This window comes from Carassius auratus, chromosome 20 (genome assembly GCF_003368295.1).
Source record: "Carassius auratus strain Wakin chromosome 20, ASM336829v1, whole genome shotgun sequence".
NCBI lineage: Eukaryota > Metazoa > Chordata > Actinopteri > Cypriniformes > Cyprinidae > Carassius > Carassius auratus.
In genome coordinates this window covers 25,284,583-25,297,819 of record NC_039262.1, presented here as the reverse complement: position 1 = coordinate 25,297,819, position 13,237 = coordinate 25,284,583, and the positions used below count along the sequence as shown (strand labels likewise).

At 35.1% G+C, this 13,237-nt stretch overlaps 1 protein-coding gene across 1 annotated transcript; it reads right to left on the bottom strand.

Moving 5' to 3' along the window:
* Positions 1 to 940: 940 nt before the first annotated feature.
* Positions 941 to 10,371, bottom strand: ndufaf7 (NADH:ubiquinone oxidoreductase complex assembly factor 7). The gene is made up of 10 exons (XM_026291610.1): positions 9,964 to 10,371; positions 9,035 to 9,168; positions 7,428 to 7,508; positions 7,225 to 7,335; positions 4,625 to 4,835; positions 4,478 to 4,536; positions 4,225 to 4,338; positions 3,981 to 4,124; positions 2,184 to 2,357; positions 941 to 1,342 (listed from the first exon to the last, which is right to left on the bottom strand). Exons 1-10 carry the CDS (start codon positions 10,016 to 10,018, stop codon positions 1,139 to 1,141), a joined length of 1,287 nt encoding a protein of 428 aa, XP_026147395.1. The 5' UTR covers positions 10,019 to 10,371; the 3' UTR covers positions 941 to 1,138.
* Between the last annotated feature and the right edge of the window lie 2,866 nt (positions 10,372 to 13,237).

The following is a 13,237-nucleotide window of genomic DNA, read 5'->3' as shown; positions in this document are numbered from 1 at the left end:
TTTGTATTGGTCTTTAGTGGTCAGTTATAATCATCAAAATTAAAAGAGGTAAACATTTGAAATATATCAGTCTGCTAGTAATGAATGAATATAATATACAAGTTTCACTTTTTGAATGGAATTAGTGAAAGAAATCAACTTTTTCATGATATTCTAATTATATGACCAGCACCTGTAAGCAACTCTATTGAAGATCTATTGTCATTATTCAGATCGACTCAAGTCTTGCATATTTTTGAACTTCTCAAAAAGCAGGAGGCTGGAAGTTGTTAGAACAATTGTGACCCAAAAGAAACCGCACATTTTTGTTAGAAGACCTGTTCCAGTTTTTCAGAAGGTATGTCAATCACTTTTCTCAACTCGGTAAAGTGAATGAGGTTCATTTTAAACTCTTCATAATCATACAGACCTGATATAACCCAACAAGACCTGACACTGATGGGTCACCTAAGGAAGACCTCCAGAATGTGTGATGTTTGTGTGCCTTCATAATCAAGGTTGGGAAACACTGCTCCATTAAATTTTTGTGTCTTGTTTAACATTGAATTTCAAGGGCCAGGCAAATAGGATTTCTCCTTCCCTTTAATGCTGAAGCAGACACTTTTGGGAAGGCCTATCAATAGACATTGGGACATGGAAGCAGTATTGGTCAAACCAAAGAAAAATATGATACGAAGTATGCAAGAAGCCCTGCTCACTCCTCTCACTGCCTCAGAGAGGTCTAATACTGTGGTTCTCAGATCTGGTCCTTGGAACATTTTATATGACTGCCTTCCTTATTTAACACACCTGATTCAGAGTATTGTGTTCGAAACGCAAAGTGGTGGGTTCCCAGGACTAGAGCTGAGAACCACTGTATCAGACCGGTCTCTGATAAAACACTCAATTAAAATACAAGGCAAAAAACAGTGGGTTTCAATAAGGAAAGTAAAACTACATATAAATCAATTGTTTTTTATTTTATTTTATTATTATTGTAAAAAAGAGAGTGGAGACCATCAAACAATAAAATGTACGTATATAATTCACCTAATCCAGACAGTCAGCACAGTCCAATGCACATTTGTAGCACAGAATTACATCTGGTTTTCTAGTTAAACATCTGAATGCTGCTACATTATGTCCATTTACTGTGTTTTCATTGGATGTCCAGCTCAGCAAAGCCAGCCACTGGCAATGGTGCCGTGTTCTTCTGCATTCCTTTATACTGAGACAGCCGACCTCGATTAAGCACAGAGAAGAACTGAAACCTGTGTCCCATTTTCTCAGGGTTAATAAGCATGTCATAGCTGTGGATGAGCTGTGCTCTGGTGGAGGGGTCATGACAGTTCCTCAAGAGGACCTAAAGCGGAACATGTCAAAGCAAATGTCAAGAGTTAAAAAAAACAAAGGGTTAAACCCCAAGTATTTCAGGGAGATAAGTAAAGGGTCAGCTGATACAACACACTGTTTTTTTTTTTTTAGGTTTTGGGAAGCTTTTTAACTCACTTCTGGGTACAAATCTGTTCCCAATATATAGTTAAATAGGTACACATATGCATACAAACAACAGTTTTATTTCAAATATGTAAAGTATTTATCCTTAACATGATTAGGTGTGTGTAAACTTGGCTTAAAAACCAAGCACATAGTCTTAATAGTGTTAGGATTTAGTAATTGGAGCCCAGGTCAGGAATGTTATAGTACAGAGACTGCATGTGTTTTCTGAACCAACAAATACAAAAACTCTCTAGAAATCTCATTCTAGAACAATTTGAGTGACGATGTACTACAGATAAACACTTAATTCAGCTTGGGTTGTTAATCCCTTTCAACTAAATCACTTAAATTATAACAATATAATGACTGTTCACACTGTTGGTTATGAGAGGATATGAGATACACAGATAACTCAATGAGCACTGAATAGTAACTCAGTTTTGAGAGATACTGATTTGTTTCTAAAAATCCTCGGGCAAGGCCTGATAAAACCTTCATTAAAGTTGGTCAACATCAGGCCAAGACACTGTAGATGCTAAATTATAAACACATTTATTTATATCTTGGATAGTTTTGCCATGGCGGGGCAATGAACTTGTTTTAATTTTTCATTATTTAAAATGTTTTCCACTGGGCTTTAACTCAAAACTTTGCCCAGAATGCTTTTGGAGGAAGCACACAGACATTAGTATTGTCATTCTCACCTGCAAGCGTGAGTCAATGCCCATGTTCTTCAGGAAGGATCTTTGTGTGATGGGTCCCAAGCAGGTCACCTCATTTCCTGTCATTTTCCTCAGATAACTGAAGTCAACATCTGCTGTCATGTCTGCCATGCCGGGTGCCTCCAAGACATTGTGGAGTTGATGGCCTTTAAAGCCCTGCCACAGAAACAAACTTTTTAACAACAGAATACGATGACTGCCTGACCCAGATTTCAGAAAAACAGATCAGTCTCATTTGGAATCAGTGGATGGATTTGGGCCCAGTATTTGTAAAATTAATGTTAATCCACAGTATACTCCATCAATAGATCTGAACTTTCCAGGGAGTACATCCCTTTTTATATCGTACATTTTTAAGTTCACCGGTGTGATTCTGAACACTGAAGTAAAACATGACTTCCTGATTTACTGGAACAAGATTTGCTTTGTGAGCATTTACTGAGAATTTGACATTTTAAATGAATTTTTATATGTAAACATTAAGTCCAGGTGCATCTAAAAAAAATAGAATATCATGGAAGAGGTTTTTATTTTTTGTAATTTAATTAAAAACTTTCTTATATTCTAGATTCATTGCACACAAACGGAATTATTTCAAGGTTTTTTTTATTATTATTTAATTCTGATGGTTACGACTTACAGCTTAAAAAATAGAATATTCCATTTTGAGCTTGATTAGTTTGATTAATTTTGAGTATAAATACTGGGTACCTCTTGCGCTAGTTTAGAACATTCAACCACAATTATGGGAAAGACTACTGACTTGACAGCTGTCCAGAAGGCAATCATCAACATCCTCCACAAGGAGGGTAAGCCACAGAAGGCTTTGATGAAAGGGCTGCTGTTCACAGAGTGCTGTATCAAAATATATTCATAGAAAGTTGACTGGAAGGAAAAAGTATGGTAGGAAAAGGTGCACAAGCAACAAGGATGACCACAGCCTTGGAAATATTGTCAGGAAAAGCCGATTCAAGAACTTGGAAGAGCTTCACGAGGAGTGGACTGAAGCCGAAGTCAGAACATCACGGGTCACAACACACAGACATCTTTAGGAAAAGGGCTACATCGGTCACATTCATAGAACCAAGCCACTCCTGAACCAGAAACAACATCAGAAGCATTTCACCTGGGGTAAGGAGAAAAAGAACTGGAGTGTTGCTCAGTGCTCCACAGACCTCTTTTCAGATGAAAGTAAATTTAGCATTTCATTTGGAAATCAAGGTCTGGAGTCTGGAGGAAGACTGGAGAGGCACAGAATCCAAAGTTTCTGAAGTCAGAGATGATTTGGGTGCCGTGGCATCAGCTGGTGTTGCTCCATTGTGTTTTATCAAGTCACAAGTCAATGCAGACATCTACCAGGAGATTTTGGAGCACTTTATGTTTCCATCTGCTGACAAGCTTTATGGAGATGCTGATTTACTTTTCCAGCAGGTCTTTAGAACTTATATAAGAAAGTTAGTAAAAGAAAGTTAGCTTTTTTGAATTAAATACAAATAAATAACTTTTCCATGATACTCTAATTTTTTGAGATGGACCGGTACTTGCTGCTATTGCTGAATGAGATCGAAAAGAGAGCCAGTAAAATAATCTGATCTTTCTTCACTAGCGTAAATGAGACTCGGCTGTTCTTTTCTTCATTTTTCATCAAATAGCATGATAGTATACTGAAAATAAACAGAATAGCCATAGGAAATAAAACAGATATATTTTATTAACAAATCTGTTGAGGACGGAATAAGCATTAGAAAGCCTGAGAGAGATTACTATTATGGCACTTACTCTGAAAGTATCAGTTTTTGTTCCATCATGTCCATAGTCTACAATCAAGGCTGCGCCTCCGTCCTCTGCAATCCGATTGGCCAGTTTCTGAACAATGACTCCACCTTCTGGACATACTTCCACATGCTTTCTGTTTTCATCTTTCTAAAAATAATTATTTGCAGGGATCAGTCAGTGAAAAAAAAGGATTTCCCAAGATGATGAAACAGATAAATCTTTTTAAAACCAAAGCGGAGGAACTCGCCTGTATAAGGACGCTGGAGGCCAGCGTAGGGCTGTGAGAAACCACAAATCTCAGTTTCTCTGGACTTTCAGGATCAATATCAACCATCACCTCCCGCCAGCCTTTTTCTGTTTTCTAAAATAAAGAGAAATTATCATTTTGGCCTGTAAGGCAATGTTAATGTTCATGATTGAAAATTGGTATTTAAAATGAATTTATCCTAAGATTTTTTCCAATATTTAATGTGAATACTGAAGTTAATAGTTTGATGTACCTGAAACTTATGAATTGGTAAAGCATCAAAAAACTCATGGGCAAGGAAGACACTAAAACCTGGCAAAGGACAGAAGACTTTAGCTTAATTTCCCCATCAACTAGAGTTTGTGCGATTACATGACAGGACAGTTTGATGCATCCGTACCTCTTGGGATGTCCTCTATCCTGCGGTACCAGTATATCGGCAGGCCTGTACGTGTGGTGCCACTGCGGTAAACAGGCTGATCACCATCACTGGACTGTGTATTACCTCCAGTTAGACATTCAGCCTGAAACTGGCTCAACTTTGGGCTGACCTCCACAAGATGAACAGAGATATCCGTCTCACCCAGGACAGTTTTCAACTGACTGAAGACCTGTTACATATGAACACACTTGTTTATATAACAATTCAACGTATCCCCACATTTGTGTACATTGTGTACATCCCCACACAAGTACACAATGCATTGCTTTTGTAATCTATATTATAATCTATATTATATTATACCCTATATTTATTTAGTGTTGTTTGCATGTACTGTAGTATTTCTGAAAACAGCGGCACAGCAACCACATTTTGGGGGATATGCAATATATTATACAGCACCCTTCATTGATTGTCACCTTTGGTACATAAAAGCAAAAAATTGCAGTGGAAAAAATAAAAAGTCTTTGCAGTTTGTACATTGTAACGATTTAAACAATTAATTTATCTGTCCAGGGGGTGTTCCAGAAAGCAGGTTTTGTGACACCAGAGTATGTTTTAGGTTAAATAAGTGGATGAACTTAGCTTTTGGTTCCAAAAATAGTGTATGGAAGTTACTGAGACCACGCCTTCTTACTTTGCTTGAACATTTAGCCGGCATTACACAAATATTTCCACATAGTGACATAGAGATGTGGGGGGGGGGGGGGGGGGGTGTTTGAATGAGCCATTTTAGGGGGGCATGGCTGAGTCTTAACTTTGATAAAGAATATCTCTTTGGATCTGAGACGTGCAACTTTACAAATCTTCTTAATGCACCAAGCGCTTGTAACAATATTTTCCTATTTAATGTTGTTCAGTTGCTTTCTTACAATCTGTATTGTTAAAAGCGCTATATAAATAAAGGTGACTAGACTTGACTAGTTCACTTCAGCGAGACTCTAGTGGCAATGACATATTGCGCACAACATATATATTATTGTTTTATTGGCAAATATAATAACTGTAATATAATAATCTGTATAAATAATAAAACACTACTTTGACAAGGAAAGTTTAATTTGTATAAATATTTATATATATGTGTGTGTGTGTGTGTGTGTGTGTTTATTTGTTTATTTGTTTATTTATTTATTTATTTGGGTCGCCATTAGCTTCCACAATGTGGTTGCTAGTCTTCCTGGGGCCCATAAATGTGCTGAAACGTATGTACAATTAAAAATACACAAATATAACATACATATAACTTACATATAACATAACCACATGTATACATTTATCCACATATACACTTTCACACACATACAACATTTGAAAATGTCAGTACCTATATAACAGTCACAAATTAATTGGTGTAATGCTATTAATAATAATCTGTTTTAGAGTCTTCTTAAAATTACATATGTTGGATATATGCCTTGTTCTTAAGTCCAATTTATTCCAAGCAGATGACGATCTAACTAAAACTGTTCTTGTCATACAATTGGACCTTGCGGATGGAACCACTAACACACCTGAGCTCACCTGACGCGTAACATGTCTGTGACAATTCCCACTAAAAACCAATTTATCTACAAAAGATTTTGGATTTCTTTTAAATAGAGCATTGTGCATATAACAGAGAAGACTTATATTAAGTTTGTCCTCCACCTTTAGCCAGCCCAAACAGGTATGCATTTTATCCACACTGGAGCGAAAAGAGCAACCAAGGGCTACTCTTGCGGCTCTGTTCTGAACAATTTGTAATTTTTTCAGATGTCCCTGTGCAGCACTGGACCAAATTACTGGGCAGTACCCCAGATGTGACAGAACTAAAGATTGGACAACTGTTTTCATAACTGATGGTGGACAATATACTGAACATCTCCGGGAAAAAGCAATGCCTTTGGCCATTTTAGACACAATGTGGTCAATCTGATCAGCCCAAGAGAGCTGACTATCCAGCTTCACACCCAAGAGTTTAGTCTGACTCACCTGCTCTCACACGTTTTTAGTGTGTGTGTGTGTGTTTATTTAATTCTATATTATCATCTCACACATCATGGATCGCCATTTACTATAATGTATTTCTATAACAGAAATACATATCTGATATGACTTATTTCCCAAGTCGCTGAGAGAATGGTTATATAGTGGCAACAATTCCCAATTGGGACAATAAATTGACACATCGCGATTCTGAGATCATCTTGCGGTTCTCTCTGGAATCGATTCTGATCTTAGTCTTTAACAGAAGATGGCGCTCTAGGCTAGTTGGCTGAGGGACAGAGAGCTCTCGGATTTCATCAGAAATATCTTGAGCGACATGAGGGTGAACTATCCATTTAAGCTTCAGTGACACACAATTTCACTTTGAATAAAAGTAGTGAAAATAAAATGAAAGACCAAGATGATAGATTTTTCCACAGTCTGTTTTGCTCATATTTTCCAAAGGTGCCAATATTAGTACATTTTAGTATCGCCTTCCTTTACCAGACAATTACAATCTAACAGGAGATTGAGTGTTTAAACTAAAATTAATAAATGAATTTAAATGAATTATTCATTGGAGTGTTTACCCTCAGGATGTCACTGGCCAAAGATCCTCTACCAGGTCCGAGCTCCACTAACTGGAACATGTTGGATTTCCCAGCCGCCATCCACTCACTGACACACCAGACACCCAACAGCTGTGGAAGACCATATATAACTGCCATTAAATAATACAATATTTCATATGGCTGTATGTATCAGTCATAATGTTATTCAAAACCATGCTTACCTCTCCGAATATTTGACTGATCTCTGGTGACGTAATAAAATCACCACCTGCTCCAAGCATGTCATTTTTCACGTAATATCCCTAAAAAGGCAAACAACAGCACTTCGGTGTTTGGTGGATGAGCGCTTGCTCTCTAACTACCTCTTATAATGTCTACAAGTTGAGGGGTGGATGGGTACATGTTTGCATGAATGAATAGGCATCCATATAATCCATATGAATTAAAAGGCAAAAGAGTACAAAACAAACTTTGCAGCTTCTAAAAAAAAAATTAGTCATTTTTGATCTTTCCATCTTAGAATGCTCATATTGTTTTTACCACTTATTGTTTATTAAAGGCCTATTTTAACATTACCTATGCTACAGATAAAATATTGCTCTATTTGATAACCTGTTAATAAGCTATGAAATTATGTAATACTGATATTCTTAAAGACAAAAAAATTCAGTCATTTGAAAACAAAATATGTCACATGCAGAGAGTGGGAAAATGCTGCAAAGGAAAGGTTGTGTGAAAAGCCCTTATACATGGAGATGGTTTGGGCGATTATGCAAATGACTAACCTCGGGTTTGCGGCTGCTCATTAAGAATAATCCAAATTTTCAAACACTGGAACAAGGTTAAAGGAATAGTTCACCTCAAAAATCAAAGTTGGTCTACTCACCCTCATGTCGTTTCAAACCTGTATAAGGTTGGGGTAAAGTTGGCCCCCTTTAACTTCCATAGTAGGGAAAAATTACTATGTGAATCAAAGGGGGCCAACACTGTTTGATTACCAGCATTCTTCACAATTTCTTCCTTTGTGTTCAACATAAGAAAGAAACGCATACAGGTTTGGAATGACAAGAGGGTGAGTAAATAATTACAGGATTTCATTTTTGTGGAGAACTATTCCTTTAAGAACATATTCATGTGCTGCGAATTAGGCTGCATTTTTTTGAGAAGCTCTCCCATGCATATTCATAATCTATGCAATTATTAGTGAATGAGAACCACTGTTCCCCATGTGACTTTATTCAGTTTCTGTTGTAAGCTATAACTTTCCTAAAAACCACTGTCTGTGAAAAAAATTGAGCACTGAAAAAATATGTGAACAAATATCTTTGTTCTATTGAATTTATTCAGCCTTTTTGTTTGTGATTAGTGTCTTTTGCTCTTATTGTATTAATGAGTTTATTTGCCTTCTATAGTTGTTTTGAGGAACCATTACTTACATTTGTTAGACTAGTATTAGTTTTTTCTGAATAATCAAAATTGGTAATTGTGAAACTTCACTCATATCTAAAATTACTCATTTGTTAAATTTGATCATATTGTCCATCAACTGTGCATCATAATTGTGATTTCAATACTGACCAGAATTATTATGATTTTTGCCATAATCGAGTAGCCCAACCAAAGAAATTACATTTATCAACAAAAAGTGAAAAAAAATAATAATAATAATGATCTTGGGATTTAAATAACCAATATTTAGTCATGTAAATAAGGATTGTGATTCATGTGAAAAGCTGTATTTTTACCCAGCGCTAATTTGCAAGGACACAAAAAAGTTTAACAGCTCTATAATACACATTACAAAAAGTAAATGTGACATGATGCATACCGCCACTGGATTGGTGAGTGCCTCCCTCATGTACTCCGCCACTGAAATCGGACCCGTGGCAGTAATTTTGGAGATAAGATGTTTATGGATGGAAGAGTTTGAGCAGGATCTGTTTTGCCACATGGTCCACCGCACTACAACAGACACCATTGCATCATTAATCATGTACATATCTGCCTCCACTGTATCTATGTTTGTGAGCCTGTGTGACTGTGGGGTTGTAAAAGTTCGGTTTTCATCATACCCTATTGTAAGCTTGTAGAAAATATGCCAAAAGTTGTGTGTAATCATTCTGTGATAAAACCTGAAGCTAGTCACTATTTGCAGTGAATATATAGATAAGTAAGCCTACAAGTGGGACATAAAAAAAAAATTCATTTTGTGGTCTGAAAAAAATGTCATACAGCATTAAAACAACATCAGGGTGATAATAATGACTAAATTGTCACTTTTAGGTGAAATTAATAAATGTGTCACAAGGCATATTACATAATACACTTCCATATACTGGAAACTACAGCTTATATTTTTCAATATACAGCAATATATGGATTGACAATATATGACTCAATATGACAATATATTGATACATATAAATATATTTAGAAATGAAGACAGATGAATCTAATATTTAGAATGTTTTGAGTCTTTATTGTGTATATATTGCTCACAGAAACTCCCATATAAATGTGAATGTATGTACACACACATTCACACAATGAGTTAAAGCAGATCTCTAGTTCCCAGCATGCTTTGCTTCTGACGGTTAAAGGAGAGAAACCATTAGGGTTTTGTGATGAGTTTTTGCACAATATTAATATAGGGGAAGATTTGTCTGAAACATGTATTACACATTTCATATTGTTTTGATGATCTGCATAGTGTTCCTTTACCAGTGTCTCACTCCGATTAAAATAAACTAATCTCACCTTCTGGCATTAGCCGCTTCAGCCACAACAGAGTCCTCATGCTGCTCGAAATCATTTATCAGTAATCACGGGAATGAACATTAACGGGCTACATTAACAAAATATCAACCCATGATATCAACACGCTGTCAAAGGTCCTTTGTTCTGATTGGCCGAGGTTAAGCTTCTTCTTCTTCTTCGTTTTTATTGGCGGATCGTAATCACATATTGAGAATTACCGCCATCTACTAGGACAACGGATCATAGACCGATCAGGACTCGAGCTCTCGGTGACTGCGTGTTCACTCCAGCTCCTCCATCTGTGACTTAGCCGCTGAATCCGTATGTCATCATATTCTAGCATTGCTCATATCACAATTATGTGTTGAATAAATGTTTTGTAATGCCAATCTGTTTGGTTTAAGCTTCTTCTTGTTTTATTCTTTTGGATTTAATGGCGGCTGGCAAACCGAAGGTGCATTACCGCCACCTATAGACAAAAATGGGCATAGCGTAAAATGTGCATAGCGCCATCTGTTGTAAATTCGTGTATTCTTTTATTGACGTTTATGTTAAATTGAGACATAAATTTGCCCATATGCACGTCTATTATTTTGTGCCTTTGAACCATTTGTAAGTATTGAAAGATATCTAGGCTAGGCTATAGACCTAATAGCATCAATTTATATAATTACAATTATTATTTACTTAATTCATATTTAATTAATATTAAAATGATTTTTGAACCAACTGACAGATAATGTATTCCATATGATTATAGTTCACCTGCTCTCCAAGATAAGTTTGTTGTTGTTGTTGTTGTTGTTGTTGTTTGGAGATGTATCATCACATGACTTGTTCACCGATGGATTCTCTGGATCCTCTGCAGTGAATGGGTGCCATCAGAAGGAGAGTCCAAACAGCTGATAAAAACATCACAATAATCAACAAGTTATCCTTTTTCATTGGAACAAGCATTATTAGTGATTATGATATTCTGACAAGAAGTGACGGAAATTCAAATGCCTCAAATGAATGGTTTGTTTCTTACAAACATGCTAGTTTTTCTCTTTACAAGAGATTAAACATCAGACTAGAGTTGTGTGGATTATTGCTATGTTTTTTATTCACTCTTATTCTGACGGCACCCTATCACTGCATTAATGATCAAGAGATGTAATTCTAAATGTATTAAATTTGTTGAAGATAAAAATTGCATTAAAGAATGGAATTGTAATTTGATGTATTCTTTTGCAGCTGATTTAATCAAAGGCTGTGTGATTGTACGTTATTCGTAGATGTTGATTTATGCTCATCTATTTTTGTTCTTTGGTTCATTAGTCATGTCAGAAAGAAGAAACATTTCCATTATTTTGCCCAAATTACTTCATAATTGTAGCTTCCAAACTCATAAATACATACCTCCCAGGGGAACTTGTTGCTCTTTCCTTCAGTTAATATTTATTTAAATTAATTTGTTGCATTGCAATAAACAATGATTAAACAAAGTTTAATACAACAATAATAACATATTTTATGTGCTTTTCACTAAAGTAGTTGTTATTTTTTAATCAAGCTTGGTGTTTGTTGGTGTTATTGTTGTAAAAAAAAAAAGTCAATGTTTGCAAATGTCATTGTTTAAAAATAATCTTAATATAACACAGCTCTTACAGCCTTAGCTAGTTTTCTTTCCTGTCAATGAAACAAATAAATATCCTCACTTAAGTTAATCACATTGAATGGTGTATTGTTGCGAAATGGAGATCCATGTTGTCTACCACATCTCAAACTTGATAGTTTATATTATTGCAAAATGTAAACTATATTATTTCTCTAATCTGCTGAATGTGACTACAGCATTAAGATGTTAACAACATGATTTTGATCTGATTAATAGGCCTAATAATAAATATAGCACCTTTACAAGTTGCTCCTCAAAGCACTTTAGAAAAGTATAAATTAAATGAAATGTAAAACACTAAGATGAAAACATGCATCAAAGCAATTTAAGAAGAATATAATATAAAATTAAACAATCCAAAATTGTCTTTTACATTAAATTATACAAATCTAAGAGAGAAGTCAGCTTAAGGACTTTCTGTTCTTAACCAATTTTGGACTGAGTTTAGATTTAAACCATCTGGACTTGCGAATAAAAAACTTCCCAAAACATTACAAAAATTTAATAATAAATTCAAAATCTTTGTTTTCAGAAAAATACCAAACCTGACAAGCTTCACACTTACTATAGAGGTAGGAATTCAACATCACTGGACCATAACTAATTTTGCATCTCTCTCTCAAAAAACTATGATTATTTTTATGGTAAATATGTCAGTTGCTTTTCTAAAATGTATGATAAAATAATTAAGAATATATCAATGCAGATTATTAAATTAGTTAAGGAAGAAGTAAAATATTCAACCATTGTTAACTTGAAATGTTAACTTTGCAGATAAAAAATTATTTTTGAGGAATTGTCTTACAACATTGATTTCCAGGACCAGTAAATAGATCTTATGTATTTTGTTATTATGACAGGAAAAGAGTATCTGAAATTAGAACTAATTTTCTAACCTTTACTGTCAACCCTAAACGTAAAGAGGTGTATTTTAAAATGATGAATCACATTTATCATGCAAAATAATTTTGAAGAGTAAGACTTAATGTGGGACACTCTATGCCAGTTATGCAATTTGGAGATAGGAACAGTTGAACAGCTGTTTTTTCAGTGTAATTTGGTACAAACATTAATACATTCTGTTGGATAGACTGAAGATTACCTGTAAGACTGATCCTCTCAAAGATAACTTATGTAATAAATCATTTGTTGCTTTCGCTGAAATTTTACATTCATAAATGTAAATTTTTCAAAACTCCCCCACGATTAGTGGTGTTTAAAGAGGAATTTAAAATGTATTTGGAGACGCTAAGAGGGATAAAATGTCCCAAAGCAAAAAAATGTTGTCTTTATATTTATTTATTTTTTCTTCAGTGTTTTTATTATTAATTAATTTTGTTTTATGATGCACAGAGTGTGAACGAAAATTAAGATGTCATTATTTGCAAATCTCCCAGTCATGAATGCTTTTCTGTGTTAATGTTCAAAGCATTCAATAAAAAAAAAACTATTTCAGGAGTCATGTGATCACAGATCACTTTCAATGGAGGGACAGAACCCAGGGTAAATTAAGAATATCTCCGTTTGTATTCGTATTTGGAAGATTAACCAACGTTGGTTAAATGGGCTTGAAACGATATGAGGGTTAGAAAATCATTACATTTTAAAGGGGTC